The sequence below is a fragment of the Rhinolophus sinicus genome, linkage group LG03, assembly GCF_036562045.2.
Source record: "Rhinolophus sinicus isolate RSC01 linkage group LG03, ASM3656204v1, whole genome shotgun sequence".
In the NCBI taxonomy this organism is placed as follows: Eukaryota; Metazoa; Chordata; class Mammalia; order Chiroptera; family Rhinolophidae; genus Rhinolophus; species Rhinolophus sinicus.
Genome location: NC_133753.1, coordinates 19,974,078 through 19,991,931, shown reverse-complemented (window position 1 = coordinate 19,991,931; position 17,854 = coordinate 19,974,078). Strand labels below are relative to the sequence as shown.

Genomic DNA, 17,854 nt, shown 5'->3' with positions numbered 1-17,854 from the left:
TGGTATATAAGAGTTTTCTCTCTCAGTTCTTCAATTTGAAAAATTTTACTCCTTTGGGGCTGCCAACACATTTCAAATTTACTCTTTTGGAACTCTAAAGAGGGACTGATGCATTGGGGACCTATTCAAGGATCAACTCGATTGCTTTATCTCATCTTCCTCTGTTCTCTATTCCTTTTATCCCAAATAGATTCACCCAAGTGTAAGAAACATGAGGTATTTCTGTGTAAATATTGGAACTATGTGTATGAACCAGTTGGGTCTTAATAATTTCACCTCAGAATAGTCTGCTCTTCACAATATTATAATTCAACAGTGCATGTTGTATGTGTCTCCAGGAGTTGAAATACTTGATAATAGAACCAATAGTACAAACACAAATAACCACAGGAAGCCAGTGGCATAAAAATCTCAATATCTGACCAAAATTGGGTGGGGACACACACACACACACACACACACACACACACACACACACACACACATTTATTTGAAGTAGAATAGAAAGTGACTAATATTTTTTTTCTAAAATTCAGTTCTACTTAAGTAAGTGTCAGATGCATGTAAATAATTTAAGTACTATCTATTTGAAGATCTTTTTGTGCAACTTATAGATTTTTCAATGTGGTTGAGGCCTGAAGTCATTACATTTTTTTTTTTATCTAAGTAGTAATGCCCACGTGCCTCTTTTAATGACATTACAGAATTATTATTCACGAGGCCACTCTTTCTGAGGATAGTCACTTTCTGTTGAAGAATTGATTTCAGTCTTTGTTTAAACTTTCATACTGGTTGCTATATGAAATGTACAACTGAATGTTACTCAGGATTTAATATGAATGTATGTATATGAATTTGATGAGCCTTGCTCAGCTTTCAGAGTAGTCCCTATGTATGAATTCTGATATTTAGAAGGTTATTTGCTCTTCGATCAGTCTAGCAAATGGGGCTCGGGGCAAATGAACTCATTCTTATGCACATGTTTCTAAAACAGTTCTCTCTAATGTTCGAGATAAATTAAAATAAAAACCAACAAGAACATGAAAAGAAACTAAGAACAATGTTAATGTGGCAATTTAAACCAATTGGGTTTTCCAAATGACCTTCCATCTTTCACAGCTTTTAACAGTATGCAAGACCACTATCCTTAGTGCCAGAGACTATCAATCTGGTGTGGAAAACTTAAAACTTTTTTCTAAATGTCTTTAAAGCTGGGATGGAGAAGAATGACACTCTCTCTTGCACTTCTTGCAGGGTGTAAGGTTGAATTGTGGCTATGCTGTCCTCCCAACATATCACTCAATTGTCCAACGTAGTTTCCTCTTTTTCTAGCCTGTAACCATATTCCAAAATGATTTTCTATGGAGCTTTACGTTTGAAAGAGAGTTGGTGGAGAGGAAGGGTTGCTTAGAAGGACCAAGCCCTATATATTTAGAGGAAGTGAATCGATGCAGCTGCTTAATTAATTTGGAGCATATAGAACTCTGGCAGTTTACAACTTTGGGTACTTTTGATTTTGCCCTGCCTGTTACTAAGACTCTTTAGCTTTATATTTGCTCCCAGCTGCACTCATCCATTGCACAGTGAGCAGAATGAAGGTCGTTACTATACTTAATGTTGTAGCCAAAGATGACGGTTACAGAAAACCCTAAGTAACGGAATATATTCAAGGTGAATCTGGCACAACTCATTTGCCGTTTCTCAGTAGACTGTTCTGTGGTGACTGAAACTTGAGAGGAGTCAAAGCTTCTGAAGATGGATGACATCCCCTGAGATATCCATCTGCTGTAGGGTAGGATTAAGAGTTGTAGAGGGTTCTTTTTAGAAAAGTGCATGCTCCTTTTCTATGACGATATGTGAGAATTTATGCAACTTTATTTTGGAATAATAGACTTCTAAGTATCAGGGAGGACCATAATGATCTCTAATTGTAGCTACATTAATAGGTATAATGGCTTCTTTCACCATAGGCTTATTGATACACCAAGAAGTTAAATAGCCTTTCTGTTTTTCTCTCTTTGCCTGCACCCTCCTTTTTTTCTGTGAAAAAATAATACTTTGAGGAAAACTTTAAATTATACACTGTAATCTAAAATTGCTAATTGTTCTCTCCATTCTTTGCACTTTTTCCTTTGATACATCTATATATTATACTTTATGCCTGCCATGTAGTATCCCAGAATGTAGGCTAAAAACATGTCCATCGTTGCCTCTTTCATGAGTTTTGTTACTGTTGTTGTTTTATTTCTGGGTAGTGAGAATAATGAGTCGGCTTCTTAAAATAATTTGTTTATAGGAAAAATGAATGGGAAATCTTGCAGACTTCTCCCACCATGGCCACTCTCATCCCATCCTACCCTTCACAGAAGGCAGGTACCAGTTTAGCCACATGTGGAATCTGCCAATCACTCTTACATGGAGGTGACCCTAAGATTCAAATGCCATGGTGAACTTCTAGTCACCTGACCTGATGATATATTCAATTCTAATATTTTTTCTGGCTTTTAAACTTTTGTTTGTAAATGGTTCCCAAGCCGCCTGTTTTGAGATTTTGATTTAATTTCTAAAGTTGGTAATTTGGAATGGGATTCCCTAAGGGCTAAGAGTCAAAAGTAATGGATTAGAATTCACTAGTTCTGCTTGATCACTGTGAGGTTAGTTGATGAGACAGAATGTTTCCCAAAGCATGGTTTTGGTATGTTGTGATTTGAAGCATATTTATTAGGGGTGTATCTCCATCACACCACTCTCCAAGTCTATCCTGGAGAGAGAAATCATCCAGGGGTGGTAACAACAGTTACAAAACAAAGAAGGGGGCATACTAGCAATTAAAAACATTATGTTTGAGGTTTAAAACTAATTAGATATTGTATGCTTGGGAGACGTAGCCCTTACAGGCTTTATGAATGGATGCTTGTTCAGGAAGGACCTCTCATGAGAAGGTGAGAGAACGAGAGAGACTAGCTACACAGATAAATAATGTATTTATTAGTAGTAAGAAAGTATAAGTGCTCCAAAGTTTGCAGATGCTATATCATTGTATTTATAGCCGCTTTTATTTAAAGATACATACTTTGGGTTTCCTTCTTTTTCAAATGTGGAACAAATATGGACAAAGGGGTCATCTATAATACTCTACCTATTTAACATAGGGATGCCAGGGCCTCCTTTATGGAATAAGAAGTCTCACTTGTCCACCAAGGCTTAAATTGTCTTCTTTGGCTTCCCTCTGCTGGGAAATAGAAACACTTGAGTGTAGAATAAGGAAGTGCATGGGCCATGCTTCTGGTTGGATGCAGTAGAGTGAGACTAGAGCAGGCATGACTGAGATGCTGAGAGTCCCCTTCCACCTTATGAAGCTGATTGGGCAGATGCATTACTCACAGGTTAAGGACATCTTTGTGTCTCCATTGGCCCAATTAAGGTACAGCTAGGGAGAGATTGGAGAAGAGTGAAGGTAAGCCCGTTTCTGTAAATGGCCAAACTTCTCACTGATTCCCATTCCACGCCACATTGCAAAACCATGATGGAGCACTGCATAGCTAAGACTCACCTGACCTCAAACCTTTTAACCAAGGACAGAGTGTCTTCGACTCCACCTCTACTAAAGATAAATTGATATCTATCTCTAAAAACTTCATAAAACAAACCAAAAAACCTAGGATGTTTTTTTAACGACTTATTCACTTTTCAGATTGTTTTTTAAGCTGTTTTTTAAACTTTAAAGGCAACACTGATAATGAACGCTTCCAAATGGTAAAACAGAAAATCCCCTTCAAATATAACCGGCCCGTAGAGGAGTGGCTGCAGGAAAAAGGTAACCGTCGTTAAAACTTTCATTTTAAATTCATTTGATTCTAAACCCTCATTTTTAAAGCCTGCAAATAAATGTTCCTTAAATGATAATCGCCTGCTGCATAAATGACTGTTTTAATTTTCATTATAATTTGTGTCAGCTTCCACCTGCCATATGTTGATAAATCATGCTATAATACATTGCCATTAAAATACAGTTAAAGGGACTAACATCTAGCTTGCTATCAGCCTGACAACCACAAACAAAAAAATTCCAGGAACCTCTAACAAAGAAATGTATTATGGCAATTTAACCACTGCATGATGTTATTTGTTAATTTGTTTTAAATCACCAAAGCTTTCTAAAGAAATTTCAAAACCACTTTTTAAACTTACATCTTGAGGCTGTTTTGGCTTTACTCTCTGTAGCGTGGTTAACAACAAAAACAAAAAATCATAGATAGACTCTTGTAACTTAAACTGCTTAAAACAAATGTTATAAGGGGAGCAATGTTGCTGGGTTTTTTTTTTTTTTTTTTTTACATTTGTTTATAAACAAAGAAAAGAAAGAGAAGATGAATTTTGCCTTTAGCTTCAAACGTACAGAGGCAAAAGTGTTTCATAAGAGGTTAATTGTGTCCTAGTTGCTGACTGAAACGAAAAACAAAAACACATTTATTTCACACTTTGGTTGTGTGATACCCTTATGTATTTGATATTTATGCAACAGAAGTGTAAGTGGTTAGGACAATGAGTTGAAAAAGGAAAGGCCCATGAAAGGCAAAACAGCAGTTTCTGATTTGCTGACGAAAACAACCACTTTGTTAATAAAAGAGGGCAGCGGTTATACCTGATGTTAGAATTTTCTGTGTGGCTTCTTTTTGTTGGGATATAAACTACTATCTCTCAATGAAGAAAAGTTTCTATCTTTAAGAAGCTTTTTAGTCTGTCCTTTCCTGAGCCAGTATAAGCTTCTCTTGTCGCAAGACCTTAAGTGAGTTTTTAAAATATGTAGAGATTTGATTGAGTTATATATAAAAAGTAATTGGACATATTAGTATGCAACTTAAAAAACAAAGGACTACTGCAATTTTAACTGGGAGAAAACATTCAGACCTTTGAACACGGAAAATCCTCACTGAGTCTTAACTGTTTGCCCTGTTTTTAACGTATGTGGTCTAATTAAAAATAAATTAAGAATAACTCTAAAAAGCAAATAATTTTGTCTAGTAATCACTAGCTTATAAAGTCCCTTTAACATTAAATACGATGATTGCCTCACTTTTTAAAAAGGAAATGAAAACTAGATGCATGTCTGAGTCTCATGTGCCTGAGAGAACTTTTTTGTTTCTTTCAATTTTATGTTAATAATATTTTATTTTACTCCATTGCCTTTTGAAGCCTAAGTTTAATAGCATGCCAGGCATTTTCATTTGTATAAACCATTATAAAGTTATTAGTAGGCTTTTAGTTTTCCTTATGATAGCATTGTTATCAGTTGGCTTTCGTATAAAAAGATGCTTTTAAGCACACAACAAATGGAGGGGTTGGGGCTGGGGCAGGGGTGGGTCGGGTGGGATGGAGGGAGGCATTCTAGTTTCTTAATCATACATGTATCTGTTTCTATGTGCACATAATATAGAAAAGAATCATTTGCAAACTGGGAGGTTTTGTCTTCTACGTTATTTTAAGTGAAATTACTTTTTTTGTAATTTGGGTATGTAACATGTATTCATTCTATTGCTTTACCCCTTCCTCTGTCTAGCTAACTTTCCCTTCAAAAGAAATGAAAAATATATATCAAAGGCCTTGTAAAGACAGAGAGTGAAAAAGGGTAAAGACAGAAGGATGATTAGGCAGACGTATTAGGAAGTACTTGGAATATCTTTTCAGAGTGATTTCTGTCACTGGGGGAGATGTCTGGGGCGCAGCAATCCCCAGTCTGTTTTCTGACTCTGTCTACTATTGACAACTTTCTGACCTTAGACAATCCACTTAACCTCTTTATATCTCAGATTTCCCGTCTGAGGAGAGGAGAAATAATACTGCTTATTCCCCATGGGTGTTCTGAGGTTTAATTAATTAGTCTTTGTGTAACATTGACTGGAGACATGCAAAGATTTCATTTAAGCAGTACGTGAATTTGATGTCCAAATGAGGTAACAGTAGCTTCCAAGAGGATAGGTTCCAAAAACAAAACAAAAAGTAACCTGCTACAAATCCTGTACTGGTGTTATAACCAAATTTTGTGTTATTGATGCTAGAATGGTTCTCAGATTGGAATATATGTGTAGTTATAGATATCATCATTGCTTACTATAAAAAACATGATTGATCCTAATGAGTGACAATAATGAGATTGGCATTGATTTTGAGAAATCTTGGGCAAATGACAAAACTCTCTCCAGCCAGTCCTTACAGCTTTCAGAGGGAGAGGGTAGAGATGACTGTTTCATATTTGTTCACTTTCTCCTGCTTAGCTGAGTGAGATAAATTGATCAGAGGAAGAGATGGCAGGAGACTGAGAGTATCCCACTACTACTTTATTGACTGCCAGCTTTACTATCACCCACTTAATACAAGGCACAGAGGGCTAGGCAAGGGTTTTGAAACAGAAGAAAAGCAGATCTAGCCAGAAATAGACCATGACACAGAGAAGCAAATAAAAATCTAAGTACTTCCTATGGCGTGATGGAAAATTGAAACATAGCCTCCTTCCCTGTCTCAACAAGTATCTTGTTCTCAAGAAGTGATTAGTCATAGTTCTCTGGAAAGGCAGCAATACCTCGAAGTGGAGCAGCGGCTGAATCTTATAGCCCAGGAAACATCTTGCCTTTCTCCATGCTTGGGTTTCTCCACTTTGCGGAGTTAAATATGGCAGCTGGAATAAAGGCGCTCCAGCATTTCTAGCCAATGTCATTCAGCTTTGCATTGCAGTTCTCGCTGACTCTCTTTTTATGTTCAAACATTGGCAGAATAATATCACCAGGAAATAGATAAGGACCATTATAGATGTGAAGTACTTTCAGGAGCATTAGAAATATAAAATGTTCTGGCTATAGTAGTTAGAACCATTAGCTTAATGATCGGGACTAGACTACATACTGAAAAAGAGATGGATTAACATTATAGTTGGACAACAATTGTGTGAATGGAAGGGATAGTTTGGTATTGGGACTATCTGGTATAAGATACTAAATTTTGGTCCTAGAGATCTCCTATCATGCAGCTTCTTCTCATTTATTATATTAAGAGGTCCCCAAATGCTTATGTGCAGTTGAGGGCATATTTATCCTCACCTTCCATCATGGCATTTCTGAGGTAGTAAGCTTAAAAGCTGTTGCCAAAAACAAACAAACAAACAAACAGTAAAGAGGTAGAGCTTCAGGCCATTACCCAGTGTTATTGTGCTTTGAACTTTTGCTGCATGTTGTGTGAGAAATAAGAAGCCAAAGGCCAGGCAGCGATGCATATGCACAGGGCGCTGAAGGAACTGGTGGGAAAATAATGGAAATCTAATAGATCTATTTTGATTGCACCCTTAGGAGCTGGGCGATTCTGTTATCGTGAAGGCCAGCAGATTTCATTTCCATGCTCCAGATATTTTTATAGAGTGAAGATCCTTTTCACTATAACAAAGTTCTCTGGCCAATTCCCCATACTACAGGGTTTGAAGCTTCCAATGGCATATGACTTATAAATCATACTTGGCTAATATGCCCTTAAACGTTGCCCAATGAGCAGAGTTGACTCTTAACATAAATATTTCCTTCTGAGAAGATGTGTTTTCCTTTCTCTGCCTCTTCCATTTTGTCCATTGTTATACGTTAAGAAAATATTCCACATTATACACCAGAAATGTAAGGATAGCTAATCATCATATTGGCTTAAGGACCATGTACTAATAGTAATAGAGGTTAAGAGCCCAAATATCATAGTTTGCCTCTATTCATATTAGAGATTGTGGAACAAAAACCTCAGTCTTTGAAAAATATGCTCCCTTTTATTAAACAGGTTTTATTAAACATTGTTTCCAGTTATTTATAGCTAAAATAATTCAGACAATTAAATTAAGAATGAGTGGAGCATTGTTTCATCACTGACTAAAGTGGAGAAAAATTCAGAAAGGACATATTTAATTCCATTAATGAGTTTTCTGCCCTTCTCCATAGGGACAAGCAGAAGGAAGTAATCTGGAGAAATAATAGAATCAAAAGTTTAAAAAGCTTCTGGTGTTTTGTTGGGAAAAATCTAGAAGTGGTTTGGAGGAAGATAAGTTGAGTTACACTATTCTAAACTCGATTCCACCATAATTCATTTTGAGAGTTTTTTTGTCCACAGAATTATAAATAGTTCCCCAAATGGGAACTCCAAATAAAGTGAGCTACTGATGTCCTTCAACCCATAAACATACCTCTATAACATTTTAAGGAGTTTTATGTGCTGCTTTCTTCATTAATTAATCCCCCTCCCTTTTTAAATGCATCGATTTGAAATGACATCTCCCCCCTCCCCGAGGAACATTATCAATGCCTACTTATTTTTCATATTTTATGAATACATTTAGTTGTGTGATCATAATCCTCTCACCCTAACATTAATAGAGATAAGAAATGATTTGTCATGTTGTTTATTAAAAAGCAAATAAAGATAGAATATTAGACACTCTGAAGATTCCAAGGAAATGAGATGTTTGATGACTTTAATATTCATTTTTATAAGTATGTAATGAATCCAAGTCTCTTAATTAGAATTTAATTTAATTTCAGTTAATTTATTTTAATTTAATTATCAGACCTAGTTTTTAATTCAGTGTTCTGAGTTACCTCACCGAGCTTTTGTTTGCATATATAACTCTTTTTAGTTGTTACGTTACTTTGTATGTTAAAAATCAGTGCCATAGGCATTTACGATTTATTATCATCACTTAATTTGGGAGTTTCTTTCTTTTGTCTACAACCACATACCCAAGAAGACTGTAATACTCTTCATTATTGAATCAAGTTTCTCCTTCCTCACAATAAAGACATAGAAACTCAATTATTCAGGTTACCTGGGATATTCAGCTAGACAGTGGAAGAGATAAACATAGTGAAATGTTACTTGCTAATATCTGCGTTGAACTTTTATTACCTAATTTTCTCCCCTTCAATTACTCAAGGAAGCCTGTTTTTATGCCTGGTCCATTCAGACCAGGCAAGGTAAAGAGAGAAAATATATGGGAATAATGACGTTTCCTCCACCCAACCCACTAGGCCGGCAGTTAACCATCTTCAACACCCAGGCGCAAATAGCCATCGGAGGAAAGGACAAAGGACGCCTCTTCCAAGGCCAGCTCTCTGGGCTCTATTATGATGGTTTGAAAGTACTGAACATGGCGGCTGAGAACAACCCCAATATTAAAATCAATGGAAGTGTCCGGCTGGTGGGAGAAGTCCCATCAATCTTGGGAACAACACAGACAACCGCCATGCCACCAGAAATGTCTACTACTGTCATGGAAACCACCACTACAATGGCTACTACCACAACCCGCAAGAATCGCTCAACAGCCAGCATTCAGGTAAGGCTTTCTCTAACTATTAATTGATTCTGCTTTTCTGTCTTTAGACATTGCTATCATGCTCAGTGTTGCTTTATAGGGAGAGAGTCTGAATGACTATGTTTATAGGAAGGATGCCTACAGATGCTCGTCGTGGTAAGACCCAGAAGTAGAGAAAGACAAAGTCATTGCTAAAGAAGTTATTAAAGTCTTATGTGAACTCATGGGTTATTCCTCCTATCATATTTATCACGGAAATGGTAAAGCTATCATTCGGAATGAGCAGTGGTCAACACTTTCAGTATGAAATATACCCTCCCCTTATTTTATTACCTTTCTTTTCAATAGCCAGAAGAGAAAAGGGGGAGTGGAAAATTTGTTATCATAAGAAAGACTATATCCTAGTGTGATTCTATTCACATCCTCCCGATGGCTTTACTGGAATACAAATTGTTCATTTTTGAAGCCAATGGATATCAATAAATCAAGGGCAATTGAAGCTAGAGGTTCTACTAATTCTTATAAAATGCAGTCTTTGTGTTTGATATTAAGTGTTGATTAACCACGTGTTATTTTTGTCCATTTTGTTTCCTTTATATTTGACCAAGATCCTAATTACATTAGAAAATGTGAAGGTCTGAGTTTAGCTAAGTAGGAAGTCCTTAGTTTTGTAGTAACATTTTTGTTTTTTCACTCAAAAATAATTATACCCGAGCTAAAACTTAATGCTTTGCTGACTCCCTTGGCATTTCATAAATCTAGTTACTAAGGGGTGGAAGGTTAATCGAGTTATTAGCCTTAAAAGCTCTGGCATAAAATAAGACATTCCAATTGCTTGTGGGGGAAACAGTCTAGTTAGTGTTTGCAAAAAATTCAGTAGATCAGTACTCCTTTCTGTTTCTTCGTTTGAAGACCTTATCCAGGGGCTCAATTGAGTCTTTGATGTCACCCTTCCATTGACTTGAGTGGGCATTGTAAACTTAAAGTCGATAATCAATTAAACTCCCTATGTGTTCTCATTCCTCTGAATTAAGTTTATGTGAGTTAGGTAGAGTTAAAAGTGTTGTCTTCCTTTTTCCTTTTCTTCAAGCAAAAATATCCAGACAGCTCCTTCCATGATTCCACAGGAACGATATGGAACTATATGCACTGATGATATCAGGCCAATTTTATGTGTATTAGAAAGGCTACAAGAACCTGGTTAGGATAGCAGTCTCATAGTCACTCGTGTTGTTACATGCATACCTACACACATGCTCAAAAAAGAAAAAAAAAAAAGCTTTTTCTCTGATATTAAAGCAATAACTCCTGACACTTCACTCTACTCACTGAAAAGAAGATAAAAGGCAATATATATTTCTATTATGACTCTCTATAGCTCAAGAGCAAATTTGTTTATTGTCAGTGAAAGGATAGTTCTGTCTGCCCAGGTCTTGGCAGACTTGTTTTGTTTCTGTCAGAATACATTCCACTAACTCTGTGGGAAGCAGAGGAGCAAATGGCTTTTTCTTCTTAGCAATGGCTAGCCCTGCAGTCTTTTTCAAGGCCAAATTTTCACTGACCTCAGGAGGATTTAATGTTACCCAGGGATTCAGGGACGAAGCCATGGTAATTATTGGATTTTGGCTTTCCCTCCTGCAGCAAATACATAAATGGGAGCAGATTGAGTGTTTCCACAAACTGAGAAAGCCAGAGTTTCTGGAGACATGTAGGGTACAAAGTACAAAAATCTTGCCAGTGATGATGACCCTAAACACCATAGAACCTGTTCTCATTTTAAAGGATGTGGACAGCTGGAGGATGCTTTCTAACAGCCTCCTGTCTAGTGTGTGTTTCTTTTCCTTTGAGTCCAGGAATAATTGGATTACATCTACATGTCTTTCCTTTTGCTTCTATCCAGGCTATAAAAATGAGTTATCAATATGTTGATGCTCTTTGTTTTTAAGTGTGTGTAAATACATACTGTTGCAGGAAGCCAGCAGACTAGCAGAATTGGATTAGAATGAGATAAGGTATTTTAAAAGCACCATGTTCTTTGTAAAGATTAGCTAGAAAAAATAACTTCATGCCTATGGTTTGGGGCATTTTTGTTCTTGCCAACTAACCACAAGAACTCTGTACTGAGCTCTATAAAAACTTAATAGCCTGCTTTGTCTGAAAGCCTATTCTGATCTCCAGTACATTCTGTAGACGACATTGAGCCTATGTTAGAACTAGGGTCCAACAACCTTTGGATTGTATCAAAGGTTGAGGACAATTTCCAGATGCTGAATACTTTGGGTGAAGAAGGTCGGTCTCAGAAGCTCCGACATGCCCGGTGTGATCCAGCGAATTTTCTTGGATAAATTAGACTCATAAAGATTTGAACTCTGGGAGATACTTCAGAAAGGAGAACACAGAAGTGGGGAAGACTGGATTTCGTATTCGTTGGGCCCATTTTTCACTTTTCCAAACAGTACTCTGTTCTGTCCTACTTTGCTTTGATAACATTGCTAGAGCAGGATCATCCTAAAATAAGGCTTCGAGGAGAAACCAAATAAGCATGTCCATCTACAAGTATAAAAACCTGGTTATTAAAAAATCTACTGGTTCCTTCTTAAAGCATACGCCAAGAAAACATCATTTGAGCAGTTCGTTTCTGATAGACCTTGGTGAGTGTTGATTTGTGATGAAAAGAAAACTGCAGAGTGTTTTCAGTACTGCTCTTAACCGTGTGAATGTGAACAAGTTTTTGAGTTGATATGGCCCTCCAGTGAGGGCTGCAACCCACCGGAAGTAATTGGTGCTTTGATCTTTCTGGTAACCTAGTTTGTTACAGGCTTACTTGTGAATTACATGGACTATGCTAAGTTACTGACAGCTATAGTGCCCAAGCTTCAGGTCGTCACCCTATATTAAGAAGGATGTCTCTAGGGGCTCTCTGAATTAAAAAAAAAAAAAAAAGAAAGAAAAAAAAAGTTAAGATTGAGAAAGCAGGTGTGCGGGTGATAATTCTCAAGTGAAGTTCTGCCACTTAGAAGATACGCAGTAAATATTTATTGAATAAACCAGAAAATAAGATAGGCGTTATTACATACCTTCTCATCATCTAACAACTAGAAGTTGTGGCTGTGAAATGTCTTCCCTCTAGAATGATTCGTGTGCTTTGGACAATTTTAATTTTTTTCTAGTGGTAAGGCTATCACAGAGTAACTAAATGCATGTGCTTGGAGTCAGATATGCCAGGGTTTAAAACCTAGTTTTTTGTCATATTAGATTAGTGACCTTGGGCAAGTCACATATGCTCTAGTTAACTATTGCTGTGAAACCAACTTTCCCATTAACCTCAGTGGCTTAAAACAACTGTCATTGGATCTCACAATTTTGTGGGTCAGAAATTTGGGTGGGGCCCAGCAAGGCAATTCTTCTGCCCCACATGGAGTTGACTCCAGTGTTACTCAGTGGCTGCTTCCGTCTGCAGGGTCTTACTTCACTCACATACCTTGTGCCTTGGTGGGTTAATTGGAAACACTTGACTCAGCTGGGTCCATTTCCCTCTCCATGTAGTTCCTCCAGCAAAGTAGTAGGACTTCTTTCATGGAGGCTCAGGGCATCCAGAGAGGGTTTTCCAAAGGACAGGAAGTCGAGGCTGCCAGTTTCTTAAAGCCTGGGCCAGGAAACTGGCACAGTGTCACTTCCACCACATTCTATGGGTCAAAGCATTCACAGACCTTTCTCAGTTTCAGGGAAGGAGGCATAAACCTCACTTCTTGATGGGAGGAGTAGCAAGAATTTGAAACCAACCTAAGTCTACTGCATTGTAAAATTAGGGAAGTGGGGTTGGGGAAAAAATTACTACTAGTACTTACAGCATATGAGTATTATAAGGGTAACTGAGCTTATATAAGTAAAATGCTTAAAACAAGTACAGTATGAAGAGTAAGACTGAATGCATTTTATTTAACCTTATTATTATAGCCTATCCCCAACATGTGATATGCAGGTCAATGCCCTCTCAAGCAAGAATCTACCCCAGAAAATGGGGTTGTTTCTACTGATAGTAGTGTTTGTAATTTAGAGTAAGGGCTAGGGGGTTTTGGCAGGATAGGGATTTGAAGGAGGGTCAGAGCAGAATTTGGAGGCTGAATTAAAATTCTCTAAGATGTCAAGTCTCTGATACTTCACTATCCATGTTTAACTTTTCCTTTTGTTTCAAAACCAACCTGGAGTTCTATCGTTCTTCGAGACTATGTTCTGCTATGAAATATGTCTACCCACAAATATTTGTGGAGTTACAAAGAAGAAGAATTCAGGATCCTTCCCAACATAGAGCTTGTAATCTAAGGAGGGCAAGAGGGCTTGACAGGAGCTATGAATATGAGGCAGTGACTTACAAATGGTGGCATGTTGGGAGTGAGGGGTGGTGCAAGGGATAGCTTGGCTGGATCTCATGGCTGGGGTAGGTACGAAACTGGGCCTTGTAGACGAGTGAAATCAGACACATGGTGAGAGGCACAAAGGCCAAGTGGGCTGAATGTCAGAAGCTAAGTTGTTCAAGTCAGAGATGGTAATTCCTGAGGTTAACAGTCAAGGCCAACTAGAACAGAGAGTGTGTAAGGGGAATTAGTGAGAGGCAAGAGATCCAGATTCTGAGAGTGTTGGTCTGATGCCTCTTCCCCTCCCCCAAAGGGGAGAGGAACAAAAGGGGAGAACTGGATTGGGTTCCCTGTGGGTCTTACTACCAGGGAACCCCCAACAACTGTGCAGGCACTTCCATTACACTACAGCCGACCCAATGTCAGTGGGTAACTCTCATGACTCTGATAGGTCAGTTTCTAAAACAGAAAAGTTGAACTTAGTCTACACTCAAATTCCTTAGTTCTCATTCAGGATGGAAAGCAAAGTGAGAAATGAATCTTTTAGTGATAACTTTCAGCCACCGAGACCTAAATGTTCCTGTGAGACAGTAAAGGGCCAAAACAAAAATAATTTCAAGGATAATGTGTATTTTCTTACCTTGGGCATCCAGACTGAGTTGTTATCAAAAAAAAAAAAACACAAAAAAACCAAAAACAACAACAACAGTGTATTCTGTGCAAGTCACTATTTGGAATCATTTATAAGCTGTTAGCAGGAATACTAATCATGACCCATTTTGTCTGTGTTGGGCATTGATGAAGTCACCTTGACATTGTCCAGTTCCTGGCACCCAGAAAATTACCAGAAAATCACAATGCTCAGCCTTGTGTGGAACTATCCTAATAAACAGTAGAAGTGAAAGACTTGAGAACTTTGTGAACTTGCATTCTGACCTCAAACTCACCAATTTGGTGGTCGAATGTGAACCACTTTCAAAAATTCCAGAGGGAAGCCAGAATTTTTCAGGCTTTGTAACAGTACCTATATGCGAAGTCCTCCTTCTGATCTGCTTTCAGATTTCAGCTAGGAACAATAAAAAGCACATTTCAGCCTTGATATTGATTATTGCAAAACAACACAAGCAAAAACTTGTGATTGAAAAGTTGATCCTTCATACTGCATGTTCCAAGTAGAGTGCCAGCGTGATGAAGGGAGGGGCGTGCAGTTCAGAATCAGAATGTCTGCATTGAACCCCAGGTTCTTCCAGTTACCTAGCTGTGTATCTCTGGACAGGTTAATTAGCCTCTGTTTCATGATCTGTAAAATGGGCAATAACAGTACCTTCCCTATAGGCTTGTTTTGAGAAATAAATATGATGTGTGGAAAGAACTTAAGCCATGACCTTCCCCATAAGTTTTCACTAAATGCTAGACATTAAGAAAGCACTTTGACCCAAGAGACTCTTCCAGAACTCCCAGAGCCTCACAGAGCTTAGCCTTCCCATATGTTTGGATAAGCACAAGAAGAACAACTTTTTCTACATCCATACAAACCCACAATTCCCCAGGATTTCCTCTAAGGGTCCCAGACTGAACCAGAGCTCTGGGCTCATCAATTAGAAGAGATTTCTATGAGATATTCTTTCGTTTTCTGGAATGGAAATTGGCTTTGCTGAATAGTTATTACACACAGAGTGTTCTGTGTGGTTGAAGTGCATGACATTGCCATTTGTCGACCAAATGGTCAAATATCAGCCATTTTATATGGTTCAACAAAATACAGGGCACTTTTACAGTGTGTGGTTATCAATGACATTTTGAGACCCCCTGGATAGACCACCAAAATGTCTCAAGTTTCTCTGAATAATCCAATTGCCTTGGCTTGGGGTACAAGATAAATCCACCTTACCCTAAATACCATCTTCTAACAGGATGTCGATCGTGTTGTATCAGAATGGTTATACTTACCCCGAGAATTCTCCCCTCTGGGCCCCTCCATCTTTACCCTCCTGCCACCAGCTTCATTGAAATGAGACAAGGCGTCCACAGAGTTTTCAGTCTCTCACTTTTACCATTAGACAACAGAGCCTCCAGGGGGAGTTTATTTTTAGGATCAGGGCTGAACTAATATTGATTAACAGCCTTATATAATGTGCGGCTCCAGGGCTCGTTCCTTTCCTGCCAAGCCTCATAACTGGGGAAGGCACTGAAGATTTGTCAGTCTAATTAGACTTCCGCTGCCAGCCAAGAAATATCTTGTCTCCTCCTTACCCTCATGCAGATACTTTCTTTTTCCCTCTCAGAGAATAATTTGGGGAGAAGGAAATTGGACTCTAATTTACTCATTACCTGGTAAGACTCTCCAGTAACATTTTTTCTCTGGAATTGCACAGTGCTTAAAAAAGGAGCTGATGTGTTACCTCCGTCTTAAAGGCTTACATGTTGACAGTGCGAATGAGCCAGGGAAGAGAATGCAGTGCAGTGTCTTTTCATCCCCTCTTTAATACTTGAATTTTAGTGGATGAGATCAGCACTTCCCAAAGCTGATTTTAGTCACTAGAAGGGTCCTCGGCGAAGGTCCTCACAGTAGACAGGTTGGAAGCCTGTGAGTTGCTAGGAGAACTTGTACAGATGTCTTCTAATTAGGTTGTGACACTTCTAGGATGGAATTTCCACCTGAACTGCTGATAAAGTGCTAGATCTTATTTTGAGCCATCTGAACAGCTGGAAGGGAAATGGGGTCAGCTCTTGGCTACTCACTTTGAGGTACCCCAATATTTTTAAAGCTCTGGGTGCTTTCTCCCATCACCTAACAGACTACTTGGCCAAACCTAGAGGCAAAATCCTTACTGTGTTCAGCACAGATGTCTTCCTTACTGTCTCTCTGCCCATATTTTCTATAATACTGTCCCAGGCACATAGTTCTTGAACTTCCTTGGGCCAGGGCCAGGATAAGGGAGAGAAGATTGAGGTAGGGTTGTACAATTGCAGAGTCAGATCCAGTCTGTATTTAAATGTTGATATTTTGTTTATCATGGAGTTTTACATTGATGTTGATTTTCAGGTATTACAGTAAAATACTAATTATACCAGTAACTGAGTTTTGGGGAACTCCCTTAAATGTTACACCTTAGGTAAGTGTCTCATTAGACTCAACCCTGCCTTAACATCCCGGGCACATCTGTGTCTTTTCACTTGCTCTCTCCTCTGCCTGAAAAGCTTTTTCCAGCTATTTGCATGACTCCCTTACTTCATCCAGGTTTCTGCCCATATGGCACCTTCCAGAGAGGTCTTATTCGACCATGCTTTATAAAATAGCACTCTCTCTCACCTCCTGCTTTATTGTTTCTCATTGCAGTTACCCATACCTGACATTATAGCACACATGTATTGGTTTACTGTCTCTATTCGTTAGAATGAGAGTTCTAGGATGGCAAGATTTTCATATCAGGCGCTACGAGAGCACAGAAGCACAGAGTAAACCCTCAGTCAATACTAGTTGAAACATATGCATGGGCAATCATCCTCTAGCACCTTCTCAGGGAGTACACATGCCTCTTAATACTTACAGGTTGAATCTCATTTCCAATCCCCAAAGACCCTCTCTCTGGTGAGGTGAGGCTCACTAGTGGGGAAGGTCACCAGCATTGTTTTGCTGCTCTTAAATCCTTGTCTTAAGAATGAGGAGTCCCAGAGGTGTCTCTTTGTCTCTGGAGGGCCAGATTTTTTTGTTGGCTTCTGATCCTCAGTTCTCTCTCTGTTTTTTTGTGTTTTTTTTTTTTTTCTGTTTTTTTTCTTTTTCTTTTTCTTTCTTGTTTTTTTTAGGACTTATTTGTTATCGTAATAGGAAGGGCTGCTTCTAGCACTTAGAGTTTTCAAAGCACTTTTGGAAATGCAGTTCCAATTCCCCTCTCTAATTTTTTTCTCCTTACTCCTTTCTCTTAATTCTCAATTCCTACAACCAACCTTTAAATATAAGCAAATAAAAATTATGTTTAAAGGCCCACTGCTTCTATTCGTTGGTATGGATAGAAAATTAATGTGGTTGTACGTGTGTGGATAGGTTGGTGGGAGTCTTCTATCTGGTTTTAGTTTCCTTTTTTTGTTTTCCTTATGGCTGAGTGTGAACGCATTTATTCCTGCTCACGACCCTATGATTCAGCTGGCTCCATAGTTACCT

General features: G+C 38.3%; 1 protein-coding gene across 43 annotated transcripts in view; it reads left to right on the top strand.

Annotated features, from left to right (window-relative positions):
* The window catches only part of NRXN3 (neurexin 3), a 1,514,302-nt gene that overhangs the window by 1,364,502 nt on the left and 131,946 nt on the right, over positions 1–17,854 (top strand). For 29 of the 43 annotated variants that reach the window (XR_012494580.1, XR_012494579.1, XR_012494578.1 and 26 more), the window contains 2 exons: positions 3,728–3,817; positions 9,051–9,358. Coding sequence is in view for 40 of the 43 variants with exons in the window: in XM_074327133.1 (XP_074183234.1) it covers positions 3,728–3,817; positions 9,051–9,358 (398 nt within the window). In the remaining 3 variants the exon portion in view is untranslated. The remainder of the gene's footprint in view (positions 1–3,727; positions 3,818–9,050; positions 9,359–17,854) is intronic. The other 14 variants (XM_074327136.1, XM_074327130.1, XM_074327135.1 and 11 more) reach the window with 1 other exon arrangement.